The following is an 18,793-nucleotide window of genomic DNA, read 5'->3' as shown; positions in this document are numbered from 1 at the left end:
GGGAGCAACTGGGAGCGAACCCCATTTCCACATCAGCCCAGGACCAACCACTTGGAGGTAAACAGGCTGCCAAAGGCACCCCTCAGTAAATCCCAAGTGGAGGTGATTTTTAGGGAGTCCCTACCCCCCGCGTGGGACTGCAGCCAGGGCTGGGGTGACCCGGGAAGCTTTGTAACGACCCAGAGATGCCCAGGAGGCGGCCTGGCCACGTCAAGGCACTGGTGAGTGTCGGCTCACGGGAAGAACAGGCTGGCACAGCAAGGGGAGAGGGCTGGGGAGGAGATGTGTACCCGCCTTCATGTCTTCACAGCGGCACATGGGCAGGAGGAGTGGGGCCTCCGAGGTGTCCCAGGGCTTGAGAGAGAGAGCTGGGGCTCAGGCAGGGGTTGCCTGGGATGGGGTGAGGGGCACGTACCTTGGCTCCGTGTTTGCCCGGCATCCCCGGCATGCCTCGTTCTCCCTGAAGGAAGAAACAGAAGAAATGCTGAGGAGAGGGCCTGACTCGCCTGAGGCCCTCGGCCCTTGAAGCATGGCCTGCAAGGATGTCAACGAGGCGTCCATCCTGGTTGGTCTGGAAGCCCGGGACGGCCGTGCAGCTCACGCTGAGCTTGGAGGACCTGCCACCACCGGCGGCCACCACAGGCCACGTGAACTCACGGAAGGGCCCAAGTCCCAGAGCGCAGATCACGGTGCAGGAAAGGCGCCCAGCAAGAAGGGCCCACCAGCCGAGTCTGAGTCCTGAGGGGGCTGCGGGGGGAGCTATTCCAGATCTGCCACCAGCCAGGGGCCCCGCTGGCTCGGAGCTCAGTGCAGCAGGGCCACGGGTGGAAGGGGCTGCTTGGCCATCACCGGTGTCCCCTCCCTCCAGGTCCCCCCTGGCCCTTCTGGCCTTATTTTCTGGTGACTGCTGGCTGGGCCACTTCCTCCCGGCCTCCTTGGGTCTAACTCCTCCAGAGGGCGTGGCGGAGGGTGGGCCTTGGTTTGGGGGGCGGGGACTGTGGGTGGAGGCAGGGCTGCGCCTGGAGCCCATCCAGAGGCCCCGAGGGGGCTGCGGCTTCAGGACATTGTGGGGTTTGCTCTACTATCTCAGCAGCGTCCCGTCTTTCTCCTCAGGTTCTTTTGCCTTCCCCGTGAAAATGCCACACCTGTGGGGCCGGGCTGTGAGCTCAGGAAGGACAGGAGGTAGATGGGGCTGGAGATGACAGCCAGCGACAAATGGAGGTCAAGCGGAGACGGTGAGTCAAGACTCACCTACTGGGTCAGTGAAGCCGGGGGTGGGGGTGCTCGGGAGAGGAAGGAAGGCAGCTCCTGTCGCCACGAGCTGAACCCGAGATGAAGCCCCGGCCAGGGCTCTGAATGCCGAGCAGTGACAGGTGACAGCCACGAGCCTGCGGCAGCTGCTCGCCTCTGAGCACATCTGAAAGCTTTGGAGGGCAACGCGGGGCCCTGACAGACGCTGTCCCGGCCCAGCCTCCCCACTCGGGTCTCAAGAGCTGTGGCCTTCGGGCCAGGCTGCAGTTCCCATACAGGCTTCCGGGCAAGGGGTGACCTGACCCCACCTGGCTCCTGTCTTTTCCGCTGCCCTCACCCCGTCTCTGCTATCTTCTGGGAAGTCCTGCCCACCCTTCTGCTCGCCAGAGCTAGAACGTCTTCCAACCTCTGGCCTGCATGACCGGGCCTCCACGCGGGCCTCCGGCTAAGCTCCCCAGTGCACAGGCTGGACAATAACTCTCCCCACTTCAAAACAGCCGGCGGGGGTGTGTGTGTGGGGGGGAGCTGGTCACATACCACGTCCTCTGTGAAGGCTTTTGCTATGTGCCATAACCCAGTGCTGGCTCTTCAGCGTGGTAGGGACCACTGTGCATCTGTAACTTGCACGCACGGCCAGTGTCTGCCTGGGATGGTTCACCTCCATCTTCTTTGGCCTAAGTCTCTGTATTCTGCAACAGGCCCGGAATCTTTAGCTCTAAACGCGGGAGCCCTTCCTCACTCTGGTCCACCAGGACCCCTGAACCACAGGCAAGGTCAGCGGAGCTGTACTCGGGAAGTGAACACAGCAGACGGGTCAGCGCCCCAGGTCTGCCCCAGCCACCGAGTTCCGGGAAATCCCTCTTCCGGGCCATTTACTGTGCCTGCCTTGTGTCTGGCATGGGGCTAAGTGCTTTCCAGCTTCCCTGTATTCAATCTCCAAGACTCTTCTCCGACGTGGGAATTGATGCTATTCCTGTTTCCCAGGTGAACAAACTGACTCAGAGAGAGAGGCCAGGTATGATCGCCAAGGTCGTGCAGAGCAGGGATTAGAACACAGGTCTTTTGTCTGCCAAAGCCCAGGTACCCATTTCTCTAAGCCGACCCCAAGCATCAGATGGGCTGATTCTAAAGTCCCTCTCTGCTGGAGGCCCCTCAGGTCTGTGCCTCATAGGGGTGAGCGGGTCAACTCATTGGGGGGCTCATTGGGTAGCTCACTGGGGGGCTGGGTCTTTGACCACAGGCATGGCCCAGAGGGAAGAGCTGGGTAGGGCCCCACCTGCCAGCACAGGTCTGCTCTGTGACCAGCAGAGGGTGCCACAGGACCTCGTCAGAAAACTGGCGCTTGTGACCGATGGTGTCAGCGCCCGTTCCCAGCAGTAGCGCCAGCTGAGGGCCCCTGTCATCCTTTCCTTCAAAGAACCAGGATCTCCTGCTAACATTCCAACTGGCCCTAAGACACCAGGTGCGGGGAGGCACAGGTGGGAGATCGGCTTGGGTGTCCCTGACTATTCAGCCCTTCTTCCCTTGTCCTTCCCTCAGCCTTTCCTTAATGCCCCCACCAGCCTCTTCCCACCCTGATCTGGGGAAACCGGCTGGGAGTCAGGAAAGGCTGTGTGACCCTGGGTAAGCCACCTTCCCTCTCTGGGTCCAGGATCCTCACCTGCAACGTGAGTTAGACTGGAGATCTCCCACCCACCCCTGCCCCACCCGCTTTCTCCAATCACCCCCAGCCCTGCCTAGGTGAGGCCTTGAGTGGGGCGAGAGGTCAGAGCTGGGGAGGGGCCCCTGGGTCTGTTGGCATCTCCAGAACGAGGCTGTGGAGGTGGGAGTTTAGCTTTGGGGGGAAAATGCTGGTCTAGGAGGGGTCTCAGTGGGTCTCTGCTTTCCTTCCCTCCTACCCGGGGGTGGGGGGACACCTGCTGATGCTTCAAGAAGGGGGGTGGCGGGTCTGCCCAAACCCCGCCTCTGGGCTTCTGTCTCCAACCTCAGCAGAAGCAGTGACACCAGCGAGTGAAGGTTTCTGGCTAATTGGGGTTGTCTTCAGCCCGTGCCAGCTCGTATGAAAGGACAAAACCATCCACTCCAGGGAAATCTGGGCCCCTTGGAGCCTAAGGAGGCAGCCCTCCTCGTTAGCATGGCTGACCTTTGCCCCTTCCCTCCCCTCTGGGTCAAGTCTTTTAATTCTGCAGGCGACCCAGGCTCCCTTGATCCCATTCTCAGGCCTCCCTCACTCCCACCCCTCTGCTGGGCAGGAAGCAGGGGAACCCCCGCTGACCCCACCCTGCAGGCTCGTTCCACTCTCACCAGGCCGGGTCTACCCCAGCCTGACCTCTGCCCTGGGGACTGGCCTGGCCCTACTCTAGGAAGCACTGATTCCTGGATCTGTGAGGTGAGACAGGGGTGAGTCATTGTCAAGGACTTCAGGGTGGCTGTGGGCAAGGGCACCTGTTTGCAGGGAGTGAGAAGCGAGCTTCTGGGGGCTATCGCTAAAAGGGGGACCATGACACCTTTGTTCCCACAGTTTTTCCCCTCCGTGTGTCTTTGTGGGGGCAGATTTACAAGCTCCTTCTTTCCAATGAAAAGCATTCCCTTCAAAAGGTTTAAGTTTGGAACTGTGCTAAATTTCGATTCACTAACTTACTAGTGTCTTCATCTCGGGTGCGGAGGGAGTCCTCAAAGTGTGTCCAAGTCCAAGATCCCCAATTTAACTCCTCCATATTTGCCTTCTCTTGTCTTCCCAGGGGGCCCCAGGAGCTCCCCCAGCGGGCTCCTGGAGACCCCTGCTGGGCCACCCTGCAGCTGTGGAGGCGGGCACCCCAAGTCTTGCCCCAGGTGCACAAAGCATGGATGGCACAGGCTGCAGTGGGAGCAGGCCAGCGACCCCCAGGCGGGGACATCCCACCACTTGGGAGGCTGGCTCTTGACCCAAGAGGCTGTCAAGAACCAATGCCCGATTGCTGGCCGGGAAGGGGTAGATTCCAGTCATTGTGGCTTAGAAAGCTCTGGGTGAGCACAGGTGGGTAGAGCAGGGGCTGCCTGCAATGACCTTGAAGGCCTGCCCTAGCCCTGACTTTTATGAGGCCACTGACTCTCCAGCTGGGCCTTGTACAGGAGCGCCTTGTAGCATCAGTAGGGTTTCTTTTCTGGTCCCCACTTCCAGGTGGAGGGACCCATCATTTACTGAGACGACAGGATAAAAGCCGGCTCCTTGGAGCACAAAATGGCCACGCTCCTGTCCCGTGGGAGCGGCCTCTTAATTGGTGATTTACTGCTTGTTGAACAAGCGGGGCAGGGACTTGGCAAGAAGACATAAGCTGGAGGGAGGTGGGGGGCTTCAAGGTCAGCTCCCAGCCAAGCGCAGGTCAGGCCAGAGGAGTGTGGGGTGATGCAGGGACCTCCCTAGCGTGAAGCTCCCTCTGCAGCCGGAGGGCGGGAGGGGCCAGGCAGAGCAGCTCCACACACAGACTCTTTGTTCTCTGCAGGGAGGAGGAAGGCCTGTCTGAGTGTGGGGAGTAGAAGGCTGCAGGGAAGGGAGGAGGTGGGGGTGTGTGGGGGGAGGCCAGCAGGCGGCTCAGGCCTCGGGCCTGGCCCAGGGCCCTTTCCCGGGCTGGGAAAGCTGGGTGAGGAGGGCTAATGTCTCTCTTTCCGCTAAAGGGTTTCTAGGACTCCCTTCCAGGAAAAGGCAGCTCATTTCCTTCTTCGCTGCCCTAGCCAGCTCCAGACAGGAGAGGCCTGGAACCAGGGGGATGCCAGGCCCTCCGGTAATTAGGACCGGCAGGAAGTGATCTTGGGAATTACCGGGGTCAGGCGCCCCATTGAAGGCCAGGGTTTTGGAAGGGCGGCTGGCTTGTAATCTCGATTTGAGATCGGTTGATTTTGTAGTTAGCTCCAAAAAGAAAAGTCAGCTCTAATTAATCTGTGGGCTTTGGAGTGTGGGAGAAACAGGGCCCAGAGAGCACAGGCTAGGGGCTGGAGGCCGGCGGGGTGACTCCCGGTCCCCGCGAGGCCTCAGATCTGAGGCCTATGTCGGGGATCCCTGATCTGCTTTAACTGAAATAGTCTGGATGTTCCCACTGGGATTTCATGGTTGTGAAAGAAAGTGCTGTCCCCACCCCAGAAGGCTCCTGCAGCCACGGCTGCCCTCGGCATGGAGCCCGGGGCTGCACGTGAGTGCCCTGTGGAGCCTGGGGTTGCTCAGGCCCTCTGAGAGCCACAGGGGTGCGGAGGGGGGGGTCTCAGGCATAGCTGTGGTGGGGCCCTGAGACAAGCTGCCTTCTCCTGGTTTTACTGAAGGCCTGGTACCATGCTAACTCCTTGGGGCAATCATTCGGTGGGGGGGGGGAGGGAGGAGGAATCAAGGCCAATGGACAAAGCGCTCCACTTCCTGGGCTCTTTGACCGAAATGCACCAAGGCCCCCCGAGTTCTGCTCGCAGAGAGCCTGGGAAGCTCAGAGAAAGGCCTGAATCCAGCCACAGCCTTTTCTCATGGGAAGGAGATCAGCCCACCCCCACCTGTCTTCCTTCTGGGGGAGGAGGGCCTACCGGAAATCATGGCCACCCCCCACCCCTGCCCCCCACCGCCCTGCCATAAGGCCCAGGTAGTAAAGTCATTCAGAGCAAAGTAAAGTCCTTCATGGCAAAGATGCGGGGGTCAGACAGAACTGGGTTGCTACTTCCTGCCTGTGGACCTTCTGGAACTCACCTCTTTGGGCCTCAGTTTGCTCATCTGTAAGTTAGGGTTAAGAATAAAACCTTCCTCACAGGGTTGCTATAGGGATCCAGGAACATGATGTATGCAAAGTGCCACGTACGCAGCCTGGCGTGTTGAAAAGACCCGGTAAGGCAGCTTAATGATACTAGCGGTCCTTCTACAGAAATGTGTCCACCCACACGGCCCCCCGCTGTGACTGGCAGATCGGGATGATCACACCCTGTTGGAGAAGGATTGAAGGAGTGTGGGAAGGGCTGGCGTGGCCATATGGCGGGGGCCCAACTTGGACCGGGTAGGAGAGCGTCTGCTCCTCTCGCCCTCACCCCAGCGCCCTAGACATCCCACCTTAGGGCCCAGCTGATGTCCCTTGGGAGCCCCACAGCCTCCGCAAGGAGTGACCGCAGTTGGAAGCTGCTCTAGCAGGGGGCCGTCCCAGCCTGCCTCCCCTGGTCTGAAAACGTACAGCCCCTAGCCTGCGGGGAGGGAGTGTGTGCCTCAGTCCTGGTCCTTCATGCAGACCCCAAGGCTTACCGATGACCGCCCCGCGCCAGTGCACCCCCTGCTGCCGGGTCAGATGGACCAGCTCCGACACGCTTAGAGAGGGGCTCTCACCAGGTTTTGTGATCTACATACCGTCTGACAATACCCGTCGATCCCCTCGAGAGAGAGCCAAGGTTGCAATGTTTTAAACACACGTTGGATCGTACGACACATTTAAAGTAGATCGGTGGTCGTAAATTTGGATCAAATCGGTACCACATGGGTACACGATAACACTCACAGTGTCTAGGCAGCATGGCTGGTCCCGAGCGGGGTGGGGGCAGCATGGGGCCTGCTGGCACCCTGGGCTTTGATCCTAAGGAGCTAGGGAAGGAGACTGCCTGCTGGCCTGGCTGGTCACTGAGAGGGATGCCAGGCCTGGTCCAGCCTCCCAGGGGTGGCGGTGGTGGACAGAACCGATCATTAGCAAACTCTGCAGGCCACGAAACATCTTTGCTAAGAGTTCAGTTCCACCCATGCTGAAAGAAAGGCTCCCTGCCTGTGTATCAGGTCGCCAGGACGGAGAATTGAAGCAGACGTGGGTCTGTCGGTTACCCCATGGGTTCCCCTTGCACCCGAAACACAGGGGCCGTCCTATGGCCTCTGCCCCGGTATGGTGCTCCCACCGCCAGCGCTCACTCCTCCCTGGGTGCTGGGGTGGGTGCCTGTTGCCAGCACCCAGCTGTCTCCTCTGCACGCCCCTTCCAAGTACAGAGGGGAGGAGAGAGGAAAAGAGAGAATAGATAGATAGACAAAGAAGGAGTTCGGGGGATAAGCCTCCACATTCCAGGGAAGGCACAGGGAGGACAGTCCGTGCACAGCTAGCTTAGCCTAGGCTGACACCCTCTGAGTAGACACTCACTTCTGTGTCTGGGCCAGAAGACTGGCCCCTGGGCTTGGACTCATGAGACCTGGCCTCCGATTCCAGCATGATCTTTCAGCAGCCGTGCAACCTTGGGCAAAGGACTGACTTCTCTGAACTTCTCATCTGTACGCGGGGGGATACAGAGCTCTAACGGGCCATGGTCAGGACCGGTGGGATAGGGAGCACGTGAACTTTGGCTAAACCCGAGATGGGAAGTCCCTGGGCACCTGTCCCTGGGCACCAGCATCCTTGTCTCGGCACTCCGATGGGAAGCAAACTTTTGCCTGAATATGGTGGTCACTGGCTCGAGACACCCACAGCCCCAGTGGGTCTGGGGCAGTGGGACAGGCACTTGTAGCCTCTTGAGAGTCCCTTGACACCCCGGCCCTGAGCTGAGGCTGCTCCCACCTCAGGAAAATAGACCCCCAAGCTCCTTTCTGGATGAGCCAGATTTCCAGTGGGCCCGCGGATGCAGATACCTGCCGTGGCACACGGTTTCCCCGCTGCTGGCATCGCGGTGACTCTGGGGGAACTTCTGGCTGCCTGCACGGAACCAGGAGGCAGCAAATTTTGTAAGCCTGTGTGTGTGGATGGAAGCAACCGCAGAGGCTATAATTTCCACTTCCTGACACAACACAAATTTCTCAGTTTGTGCAGAACTAATTAAAGGTCTCTCAGGTCTTGCCATTTTGGCCCCCTGCCCCCCCGCCAAGCTCCCATAAAACAGTGCGGTGATGGCAGCCGCCCGATTATAGAGTGTGAGGAATGTGCTTCTCCAGAGCAATCTTGCCCGTTCCCAAGTCCCTCCCCCTTCTCGTTCTCCCTCTCCTTCCTGCGTCCTTCCTTCTCCTGGTGCTGGGTCTAGAGGGCTGCATGAGGCTCCTTGTGGCAGGTGGTACCACGGGAAGGACCCAGGCCTGGGCTGGAGTTCCTGCTCTGTCCCTGAGGAGCCATGACACTTTGGACAAGCCTCAGTGTCATTTGTTAAACAGGAGAGTAGCACCGGCCTCAGGGTGCCTGGGCGGCTCAGCCGGTTAAGTGTCCGACTTCGGCTCAGGTCACGATCTCACGGTTCATGAGTTCGAGCCCCGAGTCAGGCTCGCTGCTGTCAGCCCAGAGCCCGTTTCAGATCCTGTCTCCCTCTCTCTCTGCCCCTCCCCTGCTCTCTCTCTCTTTCTCAAAAATAAATAAGCATTTAAAAAAAAGAAAAAAAGAATAGTACCAGCCTCGCAGCGTGGTCTTAGGATTAGAAATAACGCAGGTCACATTGAAGGACAGCCTGGGCACATGGTAGGCATTCAGTAAGTGGTGACTATTATTAACATCATTTGTAAGTTATTATCGTTATTGTAATGACTGCCCCTGGGCCTTTGCTCAACTTGTTTCCCTGTCTAAAGTGCCATGTCCCTTCAGATCTGCTGGTTGAAGGATCACCGTGGTGGATTAAAAACGGCCATGGGTGCTTTGCTATTCCTTCCACAAGAAGTGGAGGCGGCGTCTCCTCCAGCACCCCACTGACGCGCGTGACTTAGCCACGTGACTTCCTCTGACCAATAGGATAGCAGAAAGTGTGCTGCCTTGACCGCTTTGGAAAAGCTCTTGTGCTCTCAATATTTGCGGGTTTGAACACTTCCCTGGGCCTGCCATGCTGTAAGAAAACCTGTGTCGCCTGCCGATGGCTGAAACGCCACACGGGGGAGAACAGAGACACCCAGACCACGGCCAGCACCAACCCCCAAACGTGTGGATGAGACCGTCTTGGACTCTCCGGCCTTTCCACCCATCATCTAACGCGACGGCCCGAGCGAGCCCAGAGGAGACCAGCAGAACTCCCAGATGGCTAATCCACAGAACCAGAGTGAAAAATAAATTACCACTTGAAGCCAGGAAGTTTGGGACGGTTTGCTACACAGCTACGGATAACCGATACGCCCACCCATTCACCAAGATTGAGCTCACAGGCTGTTTTCTCCCCGAAGGCTTCCCAAACCCCTCCCAGCCTGGGATGAATCTCTCTACCCCACTACCCATATTCACACAGTGCTTTGTGATGGTAGCTTAGCACAACCTGCCTTCAGCAGGATTATTTGTACAGGAATCTCTGTCTCTCTGGACTGCAAGTTGCCAGAGAGCGGGGTTGGGACCCCACCTCCATATTCCCCACCATGCTCAGCATGGAGCTCTGCCCAAGGTGGGCCCTAGTAATCTGTTCCCATTTACCAGGCCCTCAGGGGGCCAGTGAGAACCTGACTGCCTTGGTACAGATACAGGGCCCCAGTTGGTGATAGGGGACCCACCTGAGTCTGAGGTCTGGCTGGGCCACTCATCACCTAAGGTCTTGCCCCTCTGAGCCTCCTCCTCCCCCCAGTGGAGACGCAAACTCCTGTCCAGCCAACCTCACGAGTGTGAGGCTCACACTGGGCAAGCGTGTGTGCAAACACGCACGGGCACAAGTCCTGACCCCGCATGCGTCATGGTGAAGTCCCACTTGGGTTACTAGGGGGGGGCGGGAGGTAAGATCCTTCCTTCCCCCTCCTGCTCCTCCTTACCTTTCGGCCATGGTAGCCCTGGATTCCTGGGTCTCCCTGGGGGAACGAAGAGAAGACCGTTAGTGGGACTTTCCCAAATTCTGGCTCGCACTGTCGCCCTCACATTGCCCTTCCTCGCCTCAACGACTGCGAATCCTCCCGACTTCCAGCCAACCCTGGATCAATAGCTCTGCTTCCTCTGAAACACACGTGCCACGTGGTTGGGCACGGTCAGTGCTTTGCGACTTCTTGTCCCCAGAGCCCCGGGGTCCCCAGCTTCAGAGGGAGAGTCTGACACTTTGGGCCTCCACACAAGGTCTCACTAGAAACCCGATGACCCTGCAGGCCCCTTCCGGTTCTGACTCCAGGTGAATCGCTCTTTTATTGGGATGTTGTTGTGCCAGTGCCCCGGGCATCAACCTGGAGTTTCCAGCCAGACTCTAAGCTCCTCGGAGGGTGGGGCCGCGGCTCCCACACTCGTCATCGTGCCTGCACACAAAAGTGTGCAATGCCTAGGGGACCCAGGCAATTCCCAAGAGGGGAGTGGCGCTTTGGGAGCGGGCCAGGCGTGATCCGTCCCTCACTGAGGTCCCTCTCAGCTCCTTACTCGGCAGCTTTAGGTGCTGAGTCTCCCCCTGCAGACAGCGCTCCCACCCATTCAGTGTGTCACCCCAAAGGGCCCTCACCTTTGGTCCTGGAGGCCCAGGTAAGCCCTGTGGAAGCAAGAGCAAGGTGAGTAGAGATGGGCTCTGCAGGGAGACAGTGCAGGTTAGGTGTGTGCGCGGTGGAGGCCGGGCCAGAGGAGGGCCCGAGCAGCGATAATGAGTTCTGGATGTGCTAGGGAGCGGGTCTAGAAGATCCTGGACCGGTATCTGAAACCTGCCGAGGGCACACGGGGACGACAGGCTCGAGGGCCTCTTTGGTGCCATGTGGGCACCGTGGGCATCTCTGCTGTGCCCGCCCACTGGAAAATAGGCATCCTGCTAATTTGACAGTGTGGTTTGGTCCAGGTCCCCGCCCACCCGCCTCCTAATTGGGACCCCTCCCTGGGAAGCCGACCTTGCCCAACAGAGCCTGGGTTTTGCCTTTCTTTGGCCCTGTCAGCCTCCTGAAGAGCCTTCTGTCTCCTTCTGCCCCAGGGCGCTGTGACCACGGCAGTTAGCCGTGGGGAGGTGGTGTGGGCCCAGGGCCTGCAGGAGCCCAAGGGAGAGGCGAAGGAAGGCTGTGGTTCCTCTGTGGTCTGGGGCGTAGGTGTGGGCAGCAAACGTGGGCTGAAGGAAACCAAAATGCCCAAATCTGGTCTGTTTCAATTGGTTTCAAAACATGCTTCCTGGTTTTTCTTCTTTATAAACAACCTAACAAAGAAAACCATCTGGCTTGGGTCCAGTGAGTAGGAACCCAATACGTTTGGGGGGGCGGGGGGTAGGGGTCCTCAAAGAAGTGGATTTTGAGTACGTTGTTGGTTTTCTTGGCTGGGTTGGGTTCAGGTCCCTAAATTTCACTTCCTTTCAGGCTTTCCATTTTCCCATCTCCAAACCCATAGAAGTGAGACTAATATTTCTCCCCGGGGTCCAAAACAGAAATATTTAAAATCTATTGTGGAGGTCAAGCTGGGCGGGAGAGCTGGCAAGCTAGGTTTTCACACTGCTGAGGTGCCAAGCTGGGTGCCCTGGGCGGCCAGGGCTGTTGCCCGGCATTGGTAGCAACCTCAGCTACACCGGGACCTCAGCATCGGTGGCAAGAGCAGCTGAGGGGCCCAGGTATGTGGCCGAGTGACCTGGAAAGTAGCTGTTGTCATCGAGGACTATTTGGCAGGGACATCGCTGACCTAGCAATTCCCCACCTCTGGGAATCTGTTGCAGCGAAAGAATCAGAGATGCACACACACATTTATGGTCAAGGCTATATATTACAGAAGGAACTCATTAACTATTTGTAAATAGGCCCAGCAGCAGCCCTAAGATCCACATCACGGGGGACTTCGGCCGTAGGAAAGGGAGTGGTTTATGATATTAAGTAAAAAACATAAGAGGACACAAACCGTTATATTATTCAGCACGCTTGCGGACCTGGAAAATGCGTGAGTGCTGCTACGTCTAAGGAGAAAAATGGAAGGTGCCCTCCGAAATGTTAATAACGGGGAACTCTATGCATAGGGCAAAATAGACCCTTTAAAACACTTTGTCCATCTTCGAAATTTTTCTCAATGAATGTATGATGCTTTTGTCATAAGAAGGATAAAGGTTTCTTTCAATCATGTGAATAAACCATGTTGAACAGATGTTGCCTTTAACCCTGTCCCTTCAGAAACATATGGCCTTAGTCTTACCTCGAAGACTGAGAGGACCCATTTTCTGCAAAGAAATCCAGGTTATTCTGCCCTGGTTCTCTGTTGCATTAAATAGGCCAGGAGAGCGGGGTCTTGACCAAGGCTTGGAAATCTTGGTGGCTTGACCTACTGCCTGAGTGTGGTCTGGTCTGGAGGAGGCACCTGTTGACCTCCCTTGGCTACAGCATTGATCCAATCCTCAGGCTTGATTCAGGGTCCCCCTGGCTTACCAGACATCCAGATTGGCTGGAAGGCGGCCCAGGGGTGCAAAACCCACATACAGCAGCAAAGGCATATTCATTAGGGTGCCGGGTGGTCAGATGGCCCTTAGCTACCTTCTTCAGAACCCACTGCCCCCAACTCAGGTTTTTCTAAGCCCAGGGGTCAGGGGACAGCCTTCAAAGGTGGCCCTGGGAACTTTCTCTCCAAGCTCTTCTCTGCCGAGGCTGGGAAAAGGGCAGCCTCTTAGTGATTTCCTGCCCGGAAGGCAAAGACTGGAATTGAGGCCTGGCCCCAGGAGCTGGGTTTTGAGAACCAGAATGCAACAGTTGAGTTGGGCAGGGATGGGTAGCTTCTTGCGTGACCCGCCTACGTCCAATGGCCTTGCCAAGGTGTTTCTGCCTGTTAGGTGGGGACCCAGATTCTTGTCAGTTATGCAAAGTTGGGATGCTTCCAGAGAATTCTTGGGACAAACCTTGGGAGAGGAGGTGGTAGAGAGAGGAAGGAGATACTTACGGGTGGCCCCATGGGCCCTGGCAGTCCCGGGGGCCCCAGAGGTCCGCTCGGTCCAGGGGGGCCTGGTGGCCCCGGTGGTCCTTGGATACCAGCCTGGCCCTGTTCACCCTGAGATTGGTGGAAATGAGAGTTAGAGGGAGACCCTCAGGGCTGGGGAACAGCTCCCGCCCCAGTGCCATGCACCCGGTGAGGGCCCTATCGTGGGCTCTGGTGGGAAGGCGGTGGGGCGTGACAGTGATGATGCCGTGGTGGTGACTGCATGCAGGGACCAGTGGCAGCAAGGAGATGGCCAAGACACTCGGCTCCCAAGAGGAGGGGTCCAGAGAGGGTCTGCCACACGAGCAGCTGGCCCCTGCCGGGACCAGAGGCAGAGGAGTGAGCGAGAAGACCCCACCTGACCTCGAGCATATTTCCGGCCTGGTCAGATGGCCGGGGTCCAGCCCAGGTGGTCCTCAGCCTGGCCTGCCTCGGCTCCTCCCTCCGTGTGAACGGTCACATCCTCTCTCTACACCCACCCGCCGGGCATCGAAGGAGAGCAGTACATTCCTGCTTCCGTTTCCTGCCGCAGGATTTTGCTGTCTGATTGTCTGACTCGGACGGTCAAAGGAGGGCCTTAGGTCACACGCCGCAGAAGTTGGTGTGGCTCACTAAACAACTGGGTGAGTGATTTTATGTAAAACATTTGGGCTGGGGGCTTCTGATGGCACAGGGAGAGCCCTGTCCCTCGAGGCCCACATTCCTGCGGGTGATCACGGACGGAGCCCGGGGTCCAGGTGGCCTGGGTTTCCCATCCCCCATCCTTTCTGTGTGAGGCCTGCTTCTGTCACCTACATGATCTGTGCCTGGTTTCACAGGACAATTGAGTTGGCAACCCTGAACTTGGTTGAGTTTTGAAACCGTAAAGTGCTTTATGCCTGTATGGGTCTCAGTTAGTGTTCTTTTGCCCCACCCCTACTCCTCAGTCAGCTGCTCTGAGCCCAGCCTTTGTCACCCACCGTCCCTGTGCCCAGGGTGGACCGAGGGCCCAGGGAGCTAGGGGTGGCATCGGGTCCCCCTCAGGAGGAGGAGAGAGCCTGGCCATGTGACCCAGATCATGGGACTGGGGGCCAAGCCGAATCATCCTGGATCTAGACCGATGCTGTCATATTATTTTCTAAGCGACCTCCCCACAGACCATCTGGGCTCGGCTCCTGGGAGAGGGAGCCCATCCCTGCGGATGGCCGGGCAGGTGTGCGAGAGCTCCAGGCTGGGATGCAGGGGGACACAGGCGGCCGGAGGTGTGGCTTCAGTGTGCTCTCGGCAATTCCCACAGGAGGAAATGATGAGTACGGGTGGGGACGCCCAGCTTCAGAAAGAGGACTGTGGGATCCTAGCTGTGTGAGGCCTCAGCTTCAACCTCCCTTGGCCGGGACGTGCTGGCGCAGATGACCCGGGGTTTTGTCCTGCTGCCCGCTCTGAGAAGCCGCTGGAGGGCGCGGAGTGTCCATGGTGGAGGAGGCAGGGGCAGCGATGGGTCACAAGTCGCGTTTTGCAGAAGAGAAAACGGGCTCGGAGAAGTGGACCTCCCTGACGGAGGCCACGTGGAGAATTCAGTGGGGAGCCGGGACCCAAACTTGGAACTCCGGACTATTCTTATTCATTCCAAATAAGCCCCCTCCCCCAGAAAAAACGACTCACTGTCCAACTTTCTGCGCTTTGGAAGTGACCTCCAAAGCCATCTGCTAAGTACATCGTATTTCATACAGTGTCCTCTGTCAGCAGATGTTAGATCCAACGTTTAAGCCTCTTTACAGAGCCTGTAAAATCAATACTGGTTTATCGATAGGAAATGGACAAGCCTTTCTATGTCCCATGAGGGCCGACAGCATAAAAATCTTATTCTCTGGGCAAAACCTGCGGCAGGCAGAGGAGAGGCCCCCGTCCTTCCCTCCGTACTCCGGAAACCAGGTCAGGGCAGCACAGAAAGTTCTGGCTCACCCGCGCCCTGCTCTTGAAAAGGGAGGCAGTAACACGCAGTGGCCTGGATCGAAGCCTGGGCCCCTCTCAATTTCTTCATCTGTAAGATGGGGATGACGATGACGGCACCCGCCCTGGCGGGTGACTGGTGTGACATTACAAGAGCTAATCCGTGTGGCATTCTTACAGCAGTGCCTGGGGCCCGGCGAGGGCTCAGCCTACAGCAGCTAAAGCAACAGAGGCCAGGAGGTGGCTCTCGGGGGTTGAGGCGAATGGCCATTCTGACAGCAAGACAGCTCTTCTGGAACGGGGTCTGACATTGGGGTGCGGGAGGGGGGTGGTGACAGAGGGGTGGGCCTGGTGCCTCTCTGAGCGGCCGGGGGGGGGGGCCCCCCCGAAGAGTCACGCTTGGAGTAAGCCTTGGGAGCACATGGAGACTCTCGAGGATTTGGCCGCTGTAATGGGATATGTGGGCTCGGGTGGCACATGCATCACGTGTCCCTCTGTATTTTTAGTTGTTAATTGGAGAGAGTTTTCAGCCTCGTGCAGCCAGGTGCCTCAACACGCTGGCCTCTGGGCTCGTGACTCCTGAGTATGGCCAGATGGTGGCTCCAGGCCCTGCCGTCAGGCTTTCAGGGAGCATCTCAGAGCCCTGCCACGTCCAGCATGCCCACGGCCTTGGGGGTAGCTCCTGCCCAGCGTGAGGAAGGCCAGGGGCATCAGCGGCAGCCGCGGGCTGCCTGGCCTGGAATCAAGCTGCAATGCTTCTGCCTGGATCCCTGGCTCTGTGGTCTCTTGTTTTCTGTTCTTGGTCACCTGGTCCTCTCCCAGCCGCCTGGGGTTCATAAGGCAGGAAGAAGGAAGCAGTTGCTCATAGCCATTACACCTGTTGGTCGTGGGCCACATTCCCCCTCCAAATTCCCTCACTCCTCAGACTCAGGTTACAAGCGATCAGGTGCTAAGTGATCCATTTCTAAATATAAAGGGTGCGGGTCCAACTGAGCGAGCCGGGAGGGTGGGGTGGGGTCTGAAGACCCGGTTGCTGGGCTCCCATTCTGCCACTTGCTGTTTGCGTGACCTTGGGCACAAATTTACTTCTCAGAGCCTCGATTTAATCATAGCACTGAAACAATGCGAGGAGCAATGCCAAGTGCTTTGCACACACAATACCCCCGTGCGGTAGGAACTGCTATTATCCTCGTTTTACAAATGAACACCTGAGGCACAGAAAGGTTAAGCAATTTGCCCCAAAGCCCACAGCTAATAAGAGTCCGAGAAGCTGGGTGCTCTGTAAGTTACTGGGTGCTTGACCTTGGGCAACTGACTTACTATCTCCGAAACTTGACTTCCTCATAATAATAATAATACTAGTAATAAATAGGGATGATCATGCCTAAGTCATAAAACTGCTGAAAGAACTAAATGAGGTCACATCTGTACAACGCACAGGCCCAGTGGTGGCTGTCGCTGGTGACTGTTATGAGGAACAGAGGTGTGTGACAGTTGTGGATCTCCTGGGCTTGGGTGTTGTGTATTTCCACATCCATGACATTTGTGGGTCCGTCTTCGTCTAATTGAATGTAACTGAAGGAGAGTGAGGTTCTGGCTTTGTCTATCGTCCCCGCTGGCCCGTCGGGGCCGGGAGACCCGCCAAGCCCCTGGGGAAGCCACTCGTGGTCTCGACAAAGGGAAGGTGTCTACCTGGAAGGTCCGCCTTTTTATGACTGGGGGTGGAGCCAGTCGCACTGAATTGAGGAGAGGCAGCAGCTGAGGAGAAAGATGAGTTGGAAGGCCAGAGGGCAAAGGCCAAAGATCGCAGATGTTCAGAAGGATGCCGAATGTCGCCAGGAAGGCAGGGTGGCCAAGTGGGAGGGGAGGAGAGGAAGAGAGAAGAGTGATTAGTGAGCATGAGGCACAGTGAGGGAAGGTGTGGACGGGGCCCTCTCGTGGCTCGTGGGGTGCAGCACTGAGCTTGCCCTTGGATGGCACAGCATCCCTGAAGGGCAGCGGCCCTCGGGGGTTTGGCCAGCAGCAGCACCCCCGGCCCGGGAGAGTGGGCCTCTTCGGCTGGGCCATAGAGGCCTCGTGACACACAGCCCACCATTGCACTGCTGTCCCTTCCTGTCCCTGGGGGTGGATGGGGGCTGTCTGGCCAAGGGTGGAGCACAGAGAGGCTCTGGTGGGGAGCCACGGGACTGGCTACATTGGTACTCGAAGCCAAGCTGGTCTGTGGCAACCTCTGGGTCGAACGAGAAGGGCTGGTGTCAGCAAATCTGGGGAGGACGGTCAGGGGCCGTGCCAAGTTGGGCTCCCAGGGGCTGAGCCGGCCGAGGGTGTGGCTGGTGTGGGCGCAGGCTAAGTGCTACTGAGGTCTCCCCCCCGCTCCGGGGGCCGGTGGGTTTGGAAAATAAAGGCTGGGCAAAGATGTCTCCAGCCTGTTCAACCACTTTTGGGGGGAGGCAACTCTCCATCACATTATCTGATGTGATTTTCATTTCTGGAAATTCTCGTTGCATTCAGTCTCCCTACCAATCAAAACTGAGCACCCCATGGCTTTAGGAAGTGGTCAGAACCCGTGTGACAGCAAAGATGCACACAATTGACCTCTCATTTCTGAAGGCATTTTAACTCACACGAAGCCCCCGGGATGAGTGTTAAGAAGTGGGGGCTCCCTGGGCTGAGAAGGGGAGCCCAGCTGTGGCCCTTCTAGGTCACTGCTGCCTGTAGGGACTGCGGCCGCCCCGAGAGCCCAGCCATCTCCCACTGTGGGGTCTGGGGACGTGCAATGTTGGGCTCTGTGTCCAGGGAGCCTCTCAGCAGAGAGGGGCCCAGAGTCCTTCCAGAATCCACAAACCTTCAGGGTAATGATCTGACTGGAGCGCAGAGACGAAAAAGTGCCGCTCGGGTGCTCCTGGTATGGGAGGGGACCGAGGTGGCAGAGACAGGGCGATGGGGGCGTGAGGGCTGAAGCCCACACACACCAGGGGCCCTGCTCCCCGCCCCAGGGCACTCCACCCCTCCCCTCCCTACCCCTCCCTTCCCTCCCTCCCTGGGATGCTGCAGGCTGGAACCGGGGCAGGGACCAGCCTAGGTCCCCCATTATCTTGTGGGCCTGGAGGCCTGCCACCCCACCATGCCTGCAAACCCCTCGGAGAACCACCAGAGCACTCTCCCTAGATGCCCCCTGCTTTCCTGCCCACGTCCAGATAAACTTCCAGCTGCCTCTCCCTGTCCGTCAGCTGAGCCCCCAACCAAATCCACTCTCCTCCCGGCCTGACTTGTGCCCTACACTGCCATCGTCATTGGTTTGCTGCACTCCGTGGCCAAGGTGCTTCTGGAGCCTTCTATTACTGCTCTCTCCCTCTTCTTGTCTTCGGTTGAGGGGCAGAGAGCCCTCCCCCACCTCCACCCCCACACGTTCACTAAGGAAACACTGCCAAAGCGTCTGCTGCCCTGTTGTCTTTGGTGCTGGGGGATGCTGTCTTTCTTTCGGGTAACATAACAATCCTGTGAGCCCATCGTTTCAAATAAACACAGCTGACCTTCTATTATTGTATCAGGATCAGGCTGGCCGGAACACCAGGGCCCCCACGTCCCTGGAGATCATGCCACTGACGGGCTAGTTCTGTCTGTGCTGCTACCGGCCTGTGCCCCCTGCCCGGGCCCGGCCCAGCTGCCCATGTTGTGGACCCCCTGCATCCTCTCCCAGGCCCAGGAACCCAGGGGTCAGAGTCCGGGTGGCTGACCACTGCTAGCGAGCAAGGCCCTTCCAGTGGCCTTCTGGAGCCAGACGGACTCCGAGCCTGACTTGTGCTTGTCTGCAGTCCCTCAGTCCCCTTGCCCCGTGGGGCTGGGCAGCCAGGGAAGCCACACTGTGT

At 58.0% G+C, this 18,793-nt stretch overlaps 1 protein-coding gene across 16 annotated transcripts in view; it reads right to left on the bottom strand.

Annotated features, from left to right (window-relative positions):
• The window catches only part of LOC131492778 (collagen alpha-1(XIII) chain), a 75,181-nt gene that overhangs the window by 39,598 nt on the left and 16,790 nt on the right, over positions 1-18,793 (bottom strand). For 13 of the 16 annotated variants that reach the window (XR_009252287.1, XR_009252285.1, XR_009252284.1 and 10 more), the window contains exons 9-13: positions 16,617-16,682; positions 12,960-13,067; positions 10,582-10,608; positions 9,917-9,952; positions 416-460 (exon numbers count right to left, since the gene is read on the bottom strand). Coding sequence is in view for 12 of the 16 variants with exons in the window: in XM_058696565.1 (XP_058552548.1) it covers positions 416-460; positions 9,917-9,952; positions 10,582-10,608; positions 12,960-13,067; positions 16,617-16,682 (282 nt within the window). In the remaining 4 variants the exon portion in view is untranslated. Of the gene's footprint in view, positions 1-415; positions 461-9,916; positions 9,953-10,581; positions 10,609-12,959; positions 13,068-16,616; positions 16,683-17,769; positions 17,827-18,793 lie in introns of all 16 variants that reach the window. The other 3 variants (XM_058696556.1, XM_058696557.1, XM_058696559.1) reach the window with 3 other exon arrangements.

The sequence above is a fragment of the Neofelis nebulosa genome, chromosome 13 (genome assembly GCF_028018385.1).
Source record: "Neofelis nebulosa isolate mNeoNeb1 chromosome 13, mNeoNeb1.pri, whole genome shotgun sequence".
NCBI classification, from domain to species: Eukaryota; Metazoa; Chordata; class Mammalia; order Carnivora; family Felidae; genus Neofelis; species Neofelis nebulosa.
The sequence above is the reverse complement of the archived record's forward strand: the minus strand, read 5'-3'. Positions and strand labels throughout refer to the sequence as shown.